Raw genomic sequence first — 19,627 nt, 5'->3', positions numbered from 1 at the left:
GTACTTACAAGAATTTGGTATGCATTTAAATCTACATTCAGACATAGCACAGGGAGTGATGACCACTTAAAACTGTGTTCACTTTTACTGTGACTTTGGAAGCTTTAGGTTTCTGGGTCCTTCTTGTTTATGTGTAGATTCTAAGCATCTTAGTTGAGACAAGGTCATCAGCAGCCTCCCAGAAGCTGGGTGTTGTTAGGACCCCTCGAGGAAATGACAGTAGAGAGACATTCAGAGAGGCAGTAGGGAATAGAAGACGCCTGTCCTGTGAAGCAGACGCTGCTCCTCCGTCTCCTGGGAAGTAACCTGTGTACCACACAGCTCCTAGGAATCTGTGCAAGAGGGATAAATCAAGGAAAACATCTTTAGGAAAAGAAAATGCCTACTTAAATACGAAAGTTTTAATATTCCTTTGAGCTTCCCTGAGGGTTAAATTTTAAGAATAACAGCACAGTTTTTCTGAACATCGTATTCATCAGTTTGAAGTATGCTTTAAATCTTTATACCATGTGTGATCCTAACAAATTTAAAAAGTCTTTATGTATTGAAGAAAATACTGCACAAAGTGTTTTTCCATGTCTAGGACATAAAGGAGTCAAGACATTTATTCTACAGCGGATGTGTACTGTTACTTGTTTCACTCATAGATGGCGTATTTCTTGAAGATGATATAAATAACCTACACAAGGTCTCTTCTAGCATCTTTTCTGTGTGTGCTTTTAAATCTGCTGTAGGAGCTGCTGTTCGTGTAATTACATTTTGTAGGTGACCTATATAGGCAGCAAAGACAGGAGAAAATAAAATGATATTTTGAATATTCATTTAGCTTTGCTTTCTCTGACAATACATTCGGTAGTCCAAAGGTGTAATTATAATTGCTAGAAAACCCAGCTAAACAGGTTGTTTTTATATTCTTCTAAACACCGAACACAGAATAGCCTATTTGCTTAACCTTAGTTTTGCATAGTTTTAAAACATGTCCTACATTTAAATTTCTCCAAAGTACCAAACTGAGAATTAGAATGATGAGAAATCACTCAGAAATGACTGACTGAATTGTTGGCAGTCTGTTCCAATGCAATAGTAGTGTCTGCTTAGGCTGCCTCATTTTCTTTTCTCGTTAAATAATGGAGAGAGCCAGTGGCTTAGTGACTGAGAGGGTGCCACAGTAAGGATAATTCATAAAATGACCAGCTACTAAAATGTAGTTCACTACTATATTTGATGGTGTTGACATTTGCTGTAAGTACTTTACAAGATAATGAAAGTATTCAGTAATAAAAAATTTTTATTTTACAAATTTGAAACCAGGTTTTAATTTATAGAAAAATTGCAAGTTTAAAAAAAGAACTCACCCCTTGATTTCTCAAATCACTTGAGAGTAAGCACTTCCCTGATACTGTACTATCTCTGAATACTTTAGCGTGTCTTTCTTACCAGAACATACTCCTACCTAACTACGGTACTGCCATCGAAAATCAGCACTGTGGGTAAGAGATGAGGGAGAACTGGCAGGATGCCTCAGCTGGTAAAGTGCATGACTTTTAAGCATGAAGACCCGAATTTGATCCGCAGGACCACGCTCCACCCCCGCTGTGTGTGTGTGTGTGGGGGGGGTGGGCTATAATTGATGACAGATGCTTGTTATCCCAGGGTTGAGACGGGGACAGCAAGACCCCTGGGCTCCCTGGTCAGCCAGTGTGGCCTGCTTGGCCAGCGCCACAGCTCAGAGAAGTGTCGAGAGCACCTGAGGGATGATACCCCAGGTTGTCCTCTGGGCTGCAGGTGTACGCTTGCATGTGTGTGCACACACATGTACATAGAAAAGAACATTTTTTTTTACCACAAACTAGTTGCATATATGTTAGTTGCCCCAATGAATATGTTCTAAAGTAAAAGAATCCAATACAGAGTTACACGTTGTGTTTAATTGTTCAGTCTCTTAATTTACTTTGACCTGAAAACAATTCTTGTTTTTAATTTTCGTGATTATGAAACTGTTAGAGATTAAAATCTACTTGATCTGTAGAATTCTGCTTGCATCTGCTGTGCTTCCTTCTGTACATTTGACAAGAATGTCACAGAAATGTCCTGGTGTTTTCCTTGCTTCCTGTCAGGGGCACAGGAAGTCAGTTTTTCTCACACTGTTTTGTCCTGTATTGTCATGTACTGATGGTCAATCCCATTCACTTTTACTACTCAATTAGGATGATGTCTAGTTTCCCTTGTAATTTATATGTATTTAGTTGGGGAAGCAGTTTTACACTTGGTTACTTTAGGCTTATTTTCTCCTTTCAGGCTGACTTTGGATATCCATTTTAAGATAAGTTGATTATGACAGAAAGGCTGGATCTGTCCTAACCCTTGATGGTTAGAAAGCAGAGTTTTCTGTGGTTACTGCAGACTTAAAGCATCCGTAAAGTGGGCGCAGTGGTTATGTCTATCACATAGGGTGTTCTGAAGAACTGAGTGAGCTAATATGCATGGAGCACTAGAGTGCGGAGCTGTGGGACACGGAAAGCGCTCACGGCTCGGCGCAAGTTCCTGTGAGTCAGTGAGTGTTGATTCAGGTGTCCTGATTCTTCCCCTTCAGTATTTGAGAAATAGATACAGAGATTCTAAACAGGCAGAATAATTCAAATTGTGTTTGCTTGGCTTTATCCTTCACTGTATACATTGGTTTTCTGTTGCTACATATGAAATTGTCATATTCAGTATCTTAACCAACACACACTTCTCACTATTCTGTAGGTTGTAACCAGGCACTGTGTTGCTAGGTTCTCTGTTCAGTGTTTATAAAGCTGAAACCAAAATTCTGTCTGCAATGAATTTTCATCTTGAGGTTCTGTGGCACATCCGCTTCTAGGTGCACTTGTCTGTTCCTTTGGCTTGTGAGAATAACGTTTCGTGGCCATGGTGGCTGATGGTATTTGTCTCCCTCAGGCCTCCTAGAGAAGGTGCATTGGTCAGCCCCATCTACAAGCCAGTGACAGTGCTTGATTCCCCTGGGATCGCTGACTTCTGTGACCAGCCCGTTTCTCTTATGATTAGCTCTGATCCTTTTGACAATCTTCCTGTCGTAGCTCTCCAGTAGCAGGGTCTCTGGGGCCTTCATTTCATCTGCAGCATCTTTGCACAGCAATACCTACATTAGTATTTTATTGAGCTGGGAGACTATGTGGTCATGCTAAGTTAGGACAGAGTGGAGGTTTTGCCTTAGAATTCTTACTACAGGTAACATGTATCAGACTACCCTCCAGCAAATAATCCTGCTATCATAATGAAATCTCATGAGTAAGAGTTAGGAAGGCTTCTTAATTTGCCAGCCCTCCCTTTGCATACTTGTCAGTATTCATAACAGATTGGTTTACCCCCTTAAAGTAATGCAAGTCTCTCCTTTGAAACTCTGGAAAATATTCTTTTTACCTGAATTGGACTTTAATAAATGTGTTCTTTGTTGATCTAGAAATAAATTCTCTGATCACCTTACAGATTCACAGCTAAAATCTAGGTAAATCGAATCCTGTGTGCTTGCAGGCAGCCTGTCCTCTGCTTCTGTTCCCCAGCTGCCAGGTGGCATATGACACACATCAGTGCGTTGAGTGAACAGCAGCATGACATCCGTGCTTCCGATGAGTGTGCTTCGCTTACTGTCTTGAGCGTGCTGTCAGTGTTTCATAAAGCCGCACTTGTGCTTTGCACCGTTCTGTTTATTAATGAGACTAGTAAGAATTTATTTTAAACTTGATAACTGGCAAGGGGCCATGAGATGTGTAAAAATTTGTAATATAAAAACCTGTCTAATATTGTTTCTGCTTGATTTTGGAATAGTTCTGTGATTTTTTTATTAGCATCCTTATGTTGTTTTTCTTAGGAACTGGCAATACTGCTTAAGGTACTAGTGAGTTTGGATCTCTGTTATGCTGTAGAGAGTCTGGTGGTTTGAGAGAGGATGGCCCCATAGGCTCACATGTTAGAATATTTAGTTCCCAGTTAGTGGAACGATTTGGAAAAGATTAGGAGGTGTGGTCTTGTTAGAAGAGGTGCATCACTGGGGCTTTGAGGGTCTGAAAGGCTCATGTTATTCCCAGTTAGCTCTTTCTGCCTTCTACTTGCAGATGAGGATGTGGCTCTCAGCCACTGCTCCACCACCTGCCTAGCCTGCCGCCATGCTCGCCACTGTGATGGTCACAGACTAACCCTCTGCAAATACGAGCCCCAAGTTAAATGCCTTCTTTAGTGATTGCCTTGATTGTGGTGCTTTGTCACATTAATAGAAAATTAACTAAAAATCCTGTAGATGACAGGCTGTATCTCCCAGTAAAGGAAAAAACCTAGATCCCAGGTTGGCCTTTAAAGACACTAAGACCTTTTAAATTTTCAAAAGTGAGGCTTTAGCTGGGCAAACTCTAATGTATCTCACCTAAGTTAACCAGGCCACCTTGCCTCACCAGCCACATAGCTAGCTAACCTCCCTGAATCCACAAACACATGTCTTCCTTCCTCCTGCTTAAAGACTTTTCTCTCTTTCTTTCCCAGAGTTCCTTTCTCCCTACCATGAAGTCCCACCCTCCACCTCCTGTCCTGCCCAGCTGATTGGCCAATCAGCTCTTTATTGACAGCGCTATATTCACACAAGACATTCCTTCACTATTCCCCCTTTTGGTCTAATAAAAGCCCCTTTTATGTATGAATCTATATTACTATACATGTATACAATAAACTTCATACATCGAAATCCTACTACAAAGTGGGAGACATTTGTTGATATTTGGGAACTAAATGTAGGAGGAGTGGGCATAATATGCTGGAGAGCAGTGCAGACTTTGGCTGCTGCTAACTGGCTTGGTTAATGCGATTGACCCCTTAGTACTATGTTCAGGGTTAGGGCCAGAAGTCTAAAGCTAGGGCGCGACATCGGCCGGAGTGGACAGTTCTCTTGTACTCCTTCCTCGGCAGGTCATTTTAGTTCTTTATGTTGCCCTCTAAATTTGAATTTACACAGCTAAGTCATTATAACTGTCTCTTCTCTAGGCTCCATTATTAAATCATTTCATCATAAGATATTTGAGATCAAGTTAACAATGCCACTTCTGTATGGAATCATACACACACACACATTTTTACCAATTCAATAAAATTACATTTCAGTACAATTCTAGTGTGGGAAACTATTACATAGTCATGATTAGTCCTTCTCACGCTTCCTAATGTACAGGGTGTCTGCAGAAATTGCTATAACATGTAGGAGATTCTTGCGTCTTCTCCTCTGATTGATCTAGTGTGCCTGGGATAGGGCCAAGAACTCATCTGTGCAACGACTGGTGCACACACCCGCACACTTTAAATCACCCTTAATTAGGTGATGCTTAATTTATGATAGTGTTCACATGCTGGAAAATAACAGTTAATTGTCGGGCCTTGATCATTTTATTAAACATCATTATGGCTAAGAGTACAAATTATGCCTGTGAGTGTATATGAGCCTAATGTATTACGTAGGACTTAGCGAAATAGTGTGTATTCTATTGTGCTACCATTATTCATGTTTTTGTTGTTTTATTTCAGTAATAAGCTAAAATTACACCTTTTAAAAGTTGAATTTAAATACAGTTATGCAATATGTAATAAACATTTTATGTGAATTGTAAGTTCCTAACAATTGTATCCTGCTTTTTTTGTCTTCTCTTCTTTTAAATTCATAGGCAGTGCTCAATTTCCCCAAGTACTGTGAACCTGTAGTTAAAGGAGAAGGTAACTAACTATAATTATTAAAATTTCATTAGAGAAAAATCTTACAAGATTTGAATTATTGAATTTTTCTCCTGGGAGTAGCAGGTGAGCGTGATACTCGCAAACTGTGGAGAAATATTGAACCTCACTTGAAGAAAGCAATGCAGACGGTTTATCTCAGGGAGGTATCAAGGTAATTATATTTGTTTTACATATCACTTATCTGAAGTGCCTAGAGCTAAAAATGTTACAGGCATCAGGTTTTTCAGTTTTGTTTTTAAGATATTTATATTTACTTATTTAAGCTCTAAAATCTAAGTTCCAGAATAGTTCAGATTTCTAAACTATTTAAACTTCATATCTAAGCCAATTTTTCAGTAGCACCAAAGTATACATGCTTCCCTTTCCTTCTTCACGTAAGTAACCCCAACTCTGGAGTAAAGAAAACATCCTGGGGATAAAAGAAGCCTGGCTTTAATGCACTGGAAGTGTTCACAGTCCTAGATTACCTGGAGTGGTCAGTTCTGAGACTCTACTAGTCTGTTGCAGTCTAATAAATTAACACAGGTTTAGAGATTTAAAACAGTACATTCTCTTAGGGATCTGAATGTCAGAAGTCTAAACTAGGTCCTTAGGGATACATTCTTACTGCCTCTAGAAGTTTCTATGTTCATCAGATTGTGGCTTCTTACTGAATTGGTAAGTCAGCAGTCAAGCATGGTCTCTTCTCTCTGACCTCGTCTTCCTTCTGGAAGGATCTTTTGTATTTCACTGGGACTACTTGAATAATCCATAGAAACTTTTTGTCTCTGTGCCTTACTCAGTTACATCTAAGGCATTTTCTCCCCCACATAAAGCAACATGATTGCTTGTTAACATTGTTGAAAGAAGTGCTATTAAGTCTACTGTTGAGATATAGAAACTGTTAAACTAAAAAGAAAAACATCTCTAGTCTGCTAAGCAAAAAGTCACTTAAAAAAAAGTTAATATAACTTGCAAATTGATCAGCATTTTTTTTAGAAACTCAAAGAGAAATGAAGCCAAAATATTTATGTTTTCAACCTGCCAATCAAGGAAAGGCTGTAGAAAACAAAATTAAACAGGGAACACTATTCATAAGGTACCTCGGAGCAATCTGCTGGTGACAGCCCCGACATGACAAAGAGATACCAGGGAAACTTTGTAGCCAAAAGATTGATAGCAAACACTAAATTTAATGTTATCTCTAATGAAAATAAAGCTAAACACAGGTGTAGAACAGTATGTGAGAATACATTGCTCATAAGCTGGAGCTATTATATCTTTTTAAAAATGGCAAGAGGACCAGACATGGTGGCACATGCTTTGAATTTCATCACTCAGATAACAGAGGCCTATCAATTTCTATGAGGCCAGCCTAGTCTATATATTAAATATCAGGCCAGTCAAGGCTACCTAGTGAGCGCCCCAACCTTCTCCCCTGCCCCCCAAAAAAGCAGCAGCAGCAAGAGAAGTGGGGGGAGAATGCATTGCTCTATAGGTAAGAGATGAGAGACAAATGCATAAGAAGCCAAAGCTGCTCCCTAAAAGAGTATTCTCAAACAGCGGTTCTTACCTTCTAGCTAACCACCACTGCCGGCTGCTCCTAACCAGCTGGCCAGTGTCTGCTTTTTCTTCCATCTCTTTTGAAAAACACGATTCCTTTATATTAGTTCTGCTTTTGACTCGTGTTCTTGACAGACTTAGCCTTTGGGTCACAGTGCTCTACTCTGATCATATATGCTTTAGCTGGTCATTCCACAGGTTAGTGTACAGTTGTATCAGTACAGTGATGAGAACTGGTGGTGTATAGTGACTGTGACTTTGGTAGCTTTACACCTGTGGTCAGGACAAAGAATTATTTAAAAGATAAACATTTGAGTATTTTGCTATACTGTTATATATTAAGTGATTTTGTACAGGTACAAACATGTATAGTGTGTGTATGTATTATTTTTCTATTTTCTAATTTATCAATAAATGAAACTGCCAGGTTCTATGGGGCTCTTTTTTATTACAGCATATTGATTTCTTAAATTTTTCTTTTTTTATTAATTTATTCAGATTATAGCTCAATTGTTATCCTATCCCTTGTATCCTCCCATTTCTCCCTCCCTCCCGCTTTCACCCTATTCCCCTCCCCTATGTCTGTGACTGAGGGGGACCTCCTCCCTCTTGAATTGGGTGATCAAGTCTCTTGTGGTTAGCCTGTTATCCTTCTCCTGAGTGTCAGCGGCCCTCCCCTTCAAGGGGACCCAGCTATTCCACTCCTTGGAATATACCCAGAAGATGCTCCAGCATACAACAAGGACATATGCTCAACCATGTCCATAGCGGCCTTATTCATAATAGCCAGAACCTGGAAACACCCTAAATGTCCTTCAGTCAAAGAATGGATAAAGAAACTGTGGTACATTTACACTATGGAATACTACTCAGCTATTAAAAACAAGGAATTTCCGAAATTTGTGGACAAATGGTTGGAACTAGAAATGATCATACTGAGTGAGTTAACCCAGAAGCAGAAATGATTTCTTAAATTTTTCAATCCATTTTTGTTCTTTTATTTTATTTCAGTTCCCAGTGGAAAAAGTTACAAGAAGATGGCACAGACCCAGGACAGCTAAAAGGTACCAAAAAAAATAGGAGACAGTTACCAAGGGCACTGTATAAACTGTCATAAATATGGCGGTCCACATTAAAGGGTCCTCTGGTAGCAAGTGGAGCTTGAAAGGAGATCACTTTTCAAGTTACAGTATTTTCATTAGTGATTTTCCTTCAACTGAATACCAGTTTTGTGTTTTCTCAGTATTGGATTCTGTTATATGAAAAACCAATTAATATTTCTTTTGATGTTTTCACCTAAATAATCCAATTATATGATGCAGCATATGATACAGGCTAGGAATACTCTTCAGTGGTTATATTTTCAAATGGTTTGGTTTTTCTTTAAGATTATTTTGCATTTTTATCAAACTAAAAAGGTTTTACGTTTAAAAATATCAAAAATATTCTTTTATTTTTCAAATATTTAGAGATTTCTCTTCAGGAAAGATCATGATGTGAGGTGTTGAGATTGTTTTTTCTCTTGGTTTCTGAGCACTTAAGCTGATTTTCAAGTGACTTCTAGTAGCATATTGTGGGAGAGAAAAAGAAGTGACTAGAGTTAGAAAAACTGCTATAATTTACCTGCACTGTTTCCTGTGTAGCTTCAAACTGGGCTGTTTGTTCATTTTAACAACAAGAGGACTAGCTAGCTTTAAACTATTACAAAGATTCTAAGTGATACTCATGTGAGGCCCGCACAGTGTGTGACACGTAGTAAGTATCCAATCCTTTCTTATGTACATGGGATTGTAGGTACACAGGAATAGTAAAGTAGATAAGGCTTCTTCAGTGGAAAGTGTCTCAGTAGGGGTTATTTTTATCTAAGTAGCTTTTAACTATGACATAATATTACATGGTGTGTGTGGGAGGGGGAAATTAGAGTAGGGGTCAAGTTTCCTGTTTTGTGGTCATATAAGGTCTTGAGGGAAAGTTTAATGGAGAAACTAATCTTAAAGAGAAGTAATAACAGAGCTTACATTCCTAATTGGGAGAAGCCAAGCACATATATCAAACAGATAATTGACAACGTTCGGTGCTGTGGTACAGTGTCAGCAGCAGTGGCAGAGTACAGGCAGAGGGAGGCGGGGAGGACGCCTGACACTGATGGTGCCTGATGAGTGCTGTCCTGTTCTGTTACGTAGGTCTCTCGGCGTACACCCATGTGGAACTTCCATATTACTCCAAGTTTATTCTTATTGCTGCATACCTTGCTTCTTATAACCCAGCAAGAACTGACAGGAGGTTCTTCCTTAAGGTAGTTATAACATACTTCTGTTTTTTTTTTTTAAATCCCAGGAGTAAAGTTGGACTTGGAGATTCAAACACACAAACTTCAAAAATATTGTGTGTGTGTGTATATATATATTGAACATGGATAGACATTTCTTGTCATTATTCCATGAGCAGTATAAAATATTAACTGTTATTAGAATATTTAAATTACATTAAGTACTCTAAAGATGATTGAAAGTACAGAATATATACACAACTAGCATACTTATTTTTATATAAAGAACTTCAACATCCATGGAGCTTGGTGTTGTCTGAATCTTCAGTCCTCTATGGAGACCAAGGAATGACTGCTTTGATGGGTCTCTGTATCTATACATTTGTTATGGGCTGCAATTAGACTAAGAGATTGCTAAATACACAGTTGGGTCTGTTGGCTAATGGCTCTGCAGTCACAGTCTGAGCTTTGGGAGGAACTCGGTTATTCACAGAAGAGAAGGAATCAGGTATGAGTTGTTAGTGTAAAACCTTTTCACTCCCTTAGATCATCCCCCCCCCCATTTTCATGGAGTATGCATATTTTCATGTTTATGTGCACATGTATGGGGGCAAGGTGAGCATGCATATGTGTGCACATGCATGTGGAGTTTGATGTTGGAAGTCATCCCGGTCTCTCCATCATTCCTCACCTGTCTGCTGAGTTTTGCTAGTAGGCTTGCTCTGGACACCCCTGCCTCTTCTTTCCAAGGCTGGAATGAGGCACAGTGCCACACCCTTCTGGTGTTTATGTACCTTCTAGCATCTGAACTCCAGCCTTCATGCAGCACTAAGCCATCAGTCTGCTTTTTTCTCTGAACTTATAGCATTTAGTAATTAAGTATTGTTACTAGTCTTTTAAGGGCAAGGATAACCCCAACTACTGAGTCTGTAGGTTCAAGTATTCTCAACCAATGTGTAGTATATGAATTACTATCCTCCTTTAAGTGATAAACCTAAACATATCAAAGTAAAATAAAATTTCTGAATATATATGTGTATATATACACCAATGATTTATGTATATGTGTATATATATGTGATATATATTCCATATTTTCAACAAATTGTCTTTTCAGTTTAAGCTTCTTAATCTAAAAAAGTTATTTTCCCTAATTACAGCATCATGGAAAAATCAAGAAAACCAACTTTCTAAAGAAACATGAGAAGGTATTTATATTTTAAATTCTCTTCTGGATTTAAAGAAACTTAGGAATTTAGGATCATTAAGGAAATGGATGCGTGTGTAATGTTATTCACACATAAGAACCTGTTCTGTTGATAATGTTACCATTTAATGTAATAGCATTTTGTTTAGTACAGTGTTTGAAAGCAAATTGAAACGAGCAGGTACTAGAGATAAAAGTGAGTTGACAGGGTTTTTAATAATTTACTTGATGGAAAAATTTCTCCCTGGATTGTTTAGTTAAGCACAATGGATTAAACCCAGTTACTTTCTTCTTTTCCACTCTTACAAACCCACAAAAAACCCATAGTTGAAATAATGGAAACCCCTTAAACACGTAGGAGGTCAGGGTGTTCTGCAGTGTGATACTTGGAAGTGAGCAGTACAAACTTGTTTAAACTATGGTTCCTGACCCCCTATGTCAATAGTAAAGGATTTCTAAACATGCAGCAACCAAAATTCATTTATAATCAAACATGCAGTGATCTGAGGGGTGGGCCATGCTGCATCACAGAACTGGGCATGTTATGCTCCGGGAAGCTCATGTGTTCAGGTTTAAGACAGTCATTTGTTAGGATTTGCAGTGGTTTTATTACACATACAAGTTTCCTGCTCTTAAAAAGTATTATAGCTTAATCACAGGAAACAAAAATCTTTACTATTTTTCTACCATTGTTTTTTCTCAGCATGTAAGTATCAATTTAGTTTTATCTTTGGGTTGTTTCATTTTAGAGTATTTGCTTTTTAAAATCTAATGTTTGAAGCTGACCACAGTGGCGCAGACCTTTAATCCCAGCACTCAGGGAGGCAGAGGCAGGTGGATCTCTGAGTTCACGGCCAGCTTGGTCTACAAATTTAGGACAGCTAAGGCTACACAGAGAAACACTGTCTTAAAAAACCAAAATAATAACAACAACAACAATAAAATTAATGTTTGATCTGCTTGTTTGAGTTAAATGAGGTTTAGATTAGACATAGGAAAGAATTTCAAGCAATTTCTGAAAGTCCCTTAAGCAGGCTTCTGCCATTTTGGGATGTGTGTTTGCAAAGTGATGTTCCCAACATAACAAGTATAAAATCAAAATATTGATCAATTTTACAGAACATTGAAGCTCTTTTACATCCTGCATCAAATATTCCGCAAAGATTTGATTATTATGTAAAAAAAAAAGGAAATACATCTCCTTAGTATACAAATTAACTTGTCTTTATTAAATGGCAAAATCCCAACAAAGAATGGTTTTTTAATGAGCTTATTTATTATTGCTATAAGTGAATGGTTTGTATACCTTTTTAATGTATTTAATCCCTGCACTTGTACTCAGAAGGCAGAGACAGACAGATCCCCATGATCAAGTCCAGCACAGTCTACATGGAGTTTCAGGCCAGCCGGGCTGTGTAAAACATTTCTCCTTGCTCCCTTTGTGGTTAGTTTGAGAGGCCACTGCATTTCACTTTTCATCACTGTTGGATGGGAGAGGCCATGCAACTCACATTCAGTTCACTGTGACAACTATATAAACTCTGTCTTGGTAAGCCGCCAGAGTTTTGAGATTTCTTTTTTCTGCAGTGCAATCTAGACCTAGCCTTGACCAATATACAAATTTCTTTCATATTTAATTTGATTAGATATTGTTAACCTACAGAGTAGGCAGGCTCTATTTTGTAGCCTCCATCCACCTGCAAAAATGGAGACATAAAGTCTTCCTATGTGCCCAAGAAAAAAAACAAAAACAAAAACAAATACACTGTTGACAAACACCCAGCATTGTCTTAGTTCTTCTGCAGAAGTGCATGTGTGCACAAGGAGAAACATGCAAGATTGCCAGTTGCAGCATACCTATAGTAATGATGGCTTTAATTATGATATAGTCATAAAAATGAAAAAGACAAAAAGTGGATTTGTAATTACCAACCTTTTAAAAACTGAACTGAACCTTGTTAAACTGTGTTTAACTCTTTTGTAACTGTGCCGTCAGCTAAATGTTGAACAAGTATATTTCCAGGAACTGGCCTGAAGAGGAATGGTAGGACTTCAGTAATATACTCTACTCCAGGAATTAAGAGCCTGCTTTGGGCAGGCCGTGTGCTGGAGGGTTGCTCAGCAATTAGGAGCACTTGATGCTCCTTCAGACCACTTGGGTTCAGTCCTCAGAATCCAAATGGTGCTCACAGCTATGTGTAACTCCAGTTTCAGGGCATCTGCAGCAGGCGCCTGCATGCCCCTGGTGCACATGGATACATTCAGGGGCTCACACACACACACACACACACACACACACACACACACACACACACACACACAAGAAAAATTGTAGTTGAAGTTATGCATTATCTTGAAAAATCATTTGATAATGTCAACAGCAGGATAGCAGTGCTCAAGAGTGCAAAATGCTGAGTTCTTTCCTGTTTATTGGTATAGAGACATGTTTAGATTACTTACAAAAGATTACTTACAAAAGATACAGAAGGTAGGGCCCTTCAACATGCAGTTGGTGGGGATCTTGACTCCCCTTCCTGAGGATTTGTGGGCAGTTGACAGGTGCTGGAGGACAGAGAGACGGTTGGTCAGTGCTATAGCCACTGGTAGGCAGCTGTGCCCCAGGAACCATGCGCCTGTGCGCTGTGTGGCGTGATAATGAAACCCACTGGGTTTACACAGTCACTGACAGAAAGGAAGGCGAGAGAGTGAGAAGAGGGCCTGCCGGAGCTGGAGAGTGGGAACGGGCAAGTGTGAGTGCGACCCACATGCGCTTTGTGTAGTAAGTGTCATAATGAAACATTGTTGTGATTAACAGATGCTTATAAACACGTTGAAAGATAAATTATATCAGGAAATGTTTTAAGGACTGTAGGTTAAATGTGTTAGTGTTTGAGGGGAAAAAACTATCAATATATTACCACTAGGAATTTATAGTATAGAAAGCATATGTGGAGGTATAACAAAAAGTCTTATGTTCCCTTTTCTCTACAGACAAGCAATCATCTTCTTGGACCAAAGCCATTTCCACTGGACAGATTATTAGCCATCCTGTATAGTATAGTGGACAACAGAGTGGCTCCAACAGCAAACATCTTTTCCCAGGTAGGCATCGTCATGACTTCTTCTCTGCCATTTCCAGTCAGCTCTTTAGAGTGTGGTAGGTAGAGATCTGGGTATAGATTTTTTGGTCAGGGAATGTTAATATTTAACAGTACAATGAATATTGTTCTTAGTAAGTACCTCTGTCCCTCTGTATAGCTAGGTTTGGACTCATGGATTCAACCAACAATAGTCAGAAAAAGAAAACAATGACTTGCTTCTGTACTGAGCATATGCAGGCCTTTTCTTGTTATTATTCAATACAAGTATAAATATAATATAACAGCTATCTATATAGCATTTACATTAAATTATGTTCTATAAGTAGATTTTTAACATATACTGAAATAAGGTTTTTGGTATGTAAATATATGCTGTTTTATACATGGAGCTTATGCATCCTCAGCTTTGCGTCTATGAGGCCCTTCAAGCCGCCAGAGGATGCTGAGGGGCAGCTTTATCAGAAGGCCCAAACACAGACTCTTTGGGGTTATCACAGAATTTATAAGTATAAATGATGACAAAAGCAATTTAATGTTTCTGATTCTTTTTCTTTTTTTTCAATAAAGGAATTTTAACAATTATTGCTAATTAAACAAGTGGATTGATGATTAAACTGACGAATTATACTATATAAGCATGAGCAAATGGAAATATTTTTAAATGTATATAAAAGTAATAAATAATGTTTTTATTTCTCATAGATACAGCTTTTGGGTTGATGTGCTCTTTCGTCATTTGGTCTGTTTTCCAGAATAACTTAAGTTTTCAGCATTCCACTAGGTGGCAGCACAAGCCCAGAAGTAGAAATGGAGTATTTTGGTTTTGGGGTTTTGTTTTTAAGTAGTTGATTGACATTTAAAGAAAATTCTGTATAGTCATGCCAGATTTCTTAAATGGTTCAGGAAGACTTGGCATGCATTATGAATAGAAAAGGAAAAATGGTGTAGCTGGCATCTCAGAGTATAGTCATGTCAATGTGCAGCGAGCAGCTTATTTTATGGTTGCTAATATGGAAATAATGAAAGTTACATCATAATTACTTCATAGTAAGTGTGCTGTCAGAGTGGATGTCAGATTTTGTAACACGTGATAATAGCTTTTAATTCATTAAAGAGGATGATAGTAGTCTTAACACTTGGCATTGCATCTGCATTGACAACTTGATATCAACATTTATAGAAAGTTCATATGTACACTGAGTCACAATCCTTTTGCCTTCTCCTTCTGAGTGCTGGTACCTACATGTACACCACATGTCCAGCTACTGATAGTAACTTTCTACATGCAGCATACATGCTTCTTGTTACCACAGTAACTGAAGTAGGCATCAGCTGCTGTTACCACTAAACACAGTCAGCTGGGCTTAAAGAGGAACAGGAGGAAGGCGACTGCCAAGCAGAAAAGAAGCAGCATCACATTGCATGTGACTGTAATTCTTGGGTCCCCAGATTAACTTTTTGAGAACCAAAAAAAGATAATTTTTTAAAACTTTACTTTTGGGAGTTTGCAACTTATTTTTTGGGGGGGGGGAATGCATAAAAACAGTATGAAAAGGTTGTAAAGGAATGCTTGGCACCACTTGTGAAAGGCTACGAGCAGAAAACGATTGCTTCTGCAGTGGGCAGGCTGTACGGAAGACAGCAGTTAAGGTGGAAAACGGAGCTTGCCTGGAAAGAGTGAGCAGAGTGGTTTTGTTCTGTAGTATTTCTTATTTACTTAGACAATAATTGTGCAAAAGGGAAAAGTGATGAAATCAGTTGACATTTGGAGTGGATACAGTTTAGTGATGACCACGTGCGAGGGAGAGGGGGAAAGGACCAAAATTAGAGAACTAAGCAAAAGTGTCAATTTTCTTTTTGTCACCTACTGTTCTGGGAGCTTGGTTGGCATTGGATGTGGCTGTGTCATGATAGTAGTGGTTGCTGCAGCCATCTCTGTAACATCAGTGCTACTGTTGTGTTGATAGTGCTACACTACCACACAGCACACACCGAGCCTCAGGCTACTAGGGCATCCTACTTGTTTAGAAATAGACTCAGCAGTTTTACTCTCTAAGGAAAAATAAAACAGTCACAGATAGTGAGAGGTTTCTGATGTACAGACCTACTGACTGTTGTGGGGTCCTGACTGTGATGCACAGTGTGACCAGTGTTGCCAATCTCTGTGCACACATTACAGGTACTAATGTACTAGAAACAGCCTGGCCCAAGCCGTGTCTTTATCTGGAAAGAAGTAAAAGGTTGTTTTCTCTTGGTAGTGAAAGTTGTTGATTTTTTGGTTACCTCTTCTCATTAACACTTGGTATTTCCAGTGTTTTAAATATTTAAAGCATGTGAATGAATACGCATATATGCATATTTGTTTCTTTATAATATCTTTTAGGAATTGGTCATTCCATTTATTAGAATATAAAGGATGGAGGAAAGCAAGGCGATAGATAACCCTAGACTTAAGGATTTGACCTTTGCTTTTGCTTGGTCAATAACTCATCCAAGAAAAGAAAAACATGTGCACTGTATTCAGGAGCAAAAGCTGGCAAGTGGGAATCACGTCCAAAAGGAGGCTGGCTCTCCGTCTCTGCCTTTGGTCAGCAGGGACTCGTCATGCCCAGCTCCATTTCTCCTTTTCTATGTTGTTCAGTGTGTCCACACCAGCCATAACATTTTTACTGGATGTTCTTATTTGGTATGAACACTAGATGACAGTATTGTTGCATTGTACAGTTCAGTTGGGTAGAAACCAGCTTTAACTTAACATTGTCTCTGATATTTAAAAAGAAAGTGATTTTAAAATTTTTTCACATTTGGTTTGTTTGAGTGAAGGCAAAATGACTTGAAGGAATTTAGTGTGTGCTGTGTGTGTTGTGTTTATGAAAACCCTCTTATGAAAAGTAAGTATGAACATTGAACCCCTACTTAGGTGTAGCCAATGGGCAGGACATTCTCCACAGTTGTGTGCAGAGCGGGGACTGACTCTGACATGAGCTCTGGTGCCCCATATTTGACCACTTCCCCTTGTTGGGGCGGCCTGGTGGCACTCAGAGGAAGGATAAGCAGGCTACCAAGATGAGACTTGATAGGCTGTGACCCTATGGTGGGGGAGGAGGTCCCCCTCCATCATAGACCTAGGGGAGGGGAAGAGGGTGAAAGTGCGGGAGCGAGGAACGGGTGGATACAAATGAGGGGAAAACAATTGAGATGTAATCTGAATACATTAATTAAATAATAAAAAATTTTTAAAAAGAAACGTAAGTATGATTGGTAAAGAGTTATGTTGTTTGTCTATATGAGGTGATAATGTATTATTTTTCTGTTCAGTCAGTCTACATGCAATTATCTTAAAGATTTATTTTATAGTAACATGCTATTTTGTAGCTTACTTTAACAGTTTATATATAAAATGTTCATATAACAGTTGATTATTTATGGTATATACATTTAGAGTTAGCAAAAAGAAAAATTGTTTTATTTTATCTCATTTAAATCACTTCTGTATTGAAGCTCTGAAAATAGCATCCTAAGGAAGATTGAAGTGTCTGAGTTCTGAGGCTGATTCATGGTGGTGACTGCAGTGGGTGCTCTGCGCTTACTCACTAATGCTGTCTTGTCAGATGAGTAGACAGAGGAGTAGCACACTGCACACTGAAATCGGAGCAATGTTCAGATTTACCCAACCTTAAAACATTGGAAATGGTTCAGACTCCTAGATATTAATCGCGTAATTTTTATCCTTATATACCTTTTAATCATTCTTATGACTCTGTTTAGTTTTCATTAAGGCAGGTGCGGCCTTCCCATGTGTGAGTGGAGCGGCTGACAGGACTCACCCTGCTGTCTTACTGCTCGCCTCCTTCCTGTTGCATGAGTGGATGCATGTGTCACACCATGTCCAAACAGCCAGTGGGTGAAGACCACAGGCGTTACATTCACATTTTGGTTTTGATCAGATAGGACTTTTGAAGACCTTCTTCAAAGATAAAATATTGACTCGTCTTTTCTTCAAGAACATATCAAATCCATGTTATGATTGTGTGTGTCTGTGTGTGTGTGTGTGTATTTTCTTTCCCCGTATTTGAAAAAACAATGATTAATTTGTTTGGACAGTTTTGAACACTTCATTTTTTAAAGCAATAACATGAGTGCAGTTTTTTACAGTTGGCAAATATCATTTACTTTAAATTATTAAGCTGCATAGCTTTATTTTTCCTCAAAGGGTGAAATTGCTAGTTTATTTCTAAAATCATTGGTACCAAGTTATTAAAGTGATTTTTGAAAAGGAAAATTATTTTTTTAAGAAGTAGAGGCATTGACTTGTACATATTTACCTAACATTACTGATTGTATTAGTTTTTGGAAAATAAATTTAAGAAAATTTATTGTGACTCTTACATGTAATTATTTAACATGACAGTTATTTTATTATTATATTATAAGGAATTAATAGCAAGAAACTGGTGAGAGGTAAGGAAGGAAACAACATTCTTACAAGACAGCATTCTGTCATGCACCATGCTGGCAGTTATATTTTCAATTATATGTCATTTCTGGGTCATTTCATATTGAATTATGCAGACTTTAATAAAACATTTAGAATTTTCTGTACATTTATTTTTTACTTATGTGATTATTGAAAATATTTTAGAGCATGAGTTATCATACAAATTTTATTTAATGTAGATGTTACTACTTCCTGTTTTTAATTGACATTACCCAACCTATTAGGGTAGATTTGCATTTATTTGCTTCACTACTTTTTTATAAAGGGCTTAATCTTTTCTTCAAAGGTTTGATTAATTGTATTTAAATGCTCTTAGGATTTCTGCTCATCTGACTTGTTTTATTAGCTAAATAGGAGCTCGGAAGGCAGAATGGGGTTTTACTCCTACTGCCACAGTGTGTGAGGCAGGTGCTCTGTCCTTCGTTCACCATGACTGCAAGGCAGAGTTTGGACATTTTTCCCTTAAACACAGATAGATGTGCACTGTATTTGTTTCATTTTCAGGTTTTTAAAGGATGGGAGCTGTTTAATATTTTTTCCTGTCCTGAAGCATATACAATTTATTTTAATTGAGTTAGGTTTCAAAGTCAATACTTTCCTTGATTATAATTGAATTTTTCTTTGTTTGCCTAAAATTTTGTCTAGTAGGCATTTGTGTCTGCTACACTTCACTGTGTTGGATGAAGAAAATAAGAGAGGAACTAAGTGTGTCTGTAGCTTCTTCTGCCTGTCAGCTGTCCTGGCAGAGACGGTCATATTTATTCTGAGAACAGAACAGTGCTGGAGGATGTAGCACTCAGACATTAGACCAAGGGCTCATCGCGCAGGCTTGAGTGCTGGTGTGAATTTAAACTCCTCTTCTTCTCTCACTCCAGGAGTCCCTGGTAGTTGATAACGAAGACATCCAAGTGTCTTAGGAAGTGATGAATCTGTTCGCTTTTCTCTGACATGCCTTGAGTTTAGTATTTGACGCAGCAATTGTTTAACAAGTGTTCGTTAATGCTCGTATATATTTAATTGTATCATTAAACAATTTCAGTTGATACTTGGAGCTTTTAAATTATATATATAAATTTCAGACAATGTGGGAATACAAACAGTGTATTTCACATAATCTATTATGCATTTGGTAGCTTTCCTTAGAAAGCTGCATTGCTCTTTCACATAACTTAGGATGAAAATTAGACTCTTAACTTCATTGGCAGTATTTCATGTGTCTCTAAACTTTATCAAAA

At 38.2% G+C, this 19,627-nt stretch overlaps 1 protein-coding gene across 1 annotated transcript in view; it reads left to right on the top strand.

Moving 5' to 3' along the window:
- Positions 1-19,627, top strand: part of ORC5 (origin recognition complex subunit 5) — a 60,005-nt gene that overhangs the window by 22,545 nt on the left and 17,833 nt on the right. Inside the window, exons 7-12 of the mRNA XM_084788069.1 lie at positions 5,706-5,754; positions 5,836-5,926; positions 8,329-8,381; positions 9,501-9,613; positions 10,747-10,794; positions 13,785-13,895. Of these exons, the coding sequence (XP_084644195.1) occupies positions 5,706-5,754; positions 5,836-5,926; positions 8,329-8,381; positions 9,501-9,613; positions 10,747-10,794; positions 13,785-13,895 (465 nt within the window). The remainder of the gene's footprint in view (positions 1-5,705; positions 5,755-5,835; positions 5,927-8,328; positions 8,382-9,500; positions 9,614-10,746; positions 10,795-13,784; positions 13,896-19,627) is intronic.

The sequence above is a fragment of the Acomys minous genome (assembly GCF_964271855.1).
Source record: "Acomys minous genome assembly, chromosome: 6".
NCBI lineage: Eukaryota > Metazoa > Chordata > Mammalia > Rodentia > Muridae > Acomys > Acomys minous.
Note: the sequence above shows the minus strand (reverse complement) of the source record. Positions and strands in the feature narration are given on the sequence as shown.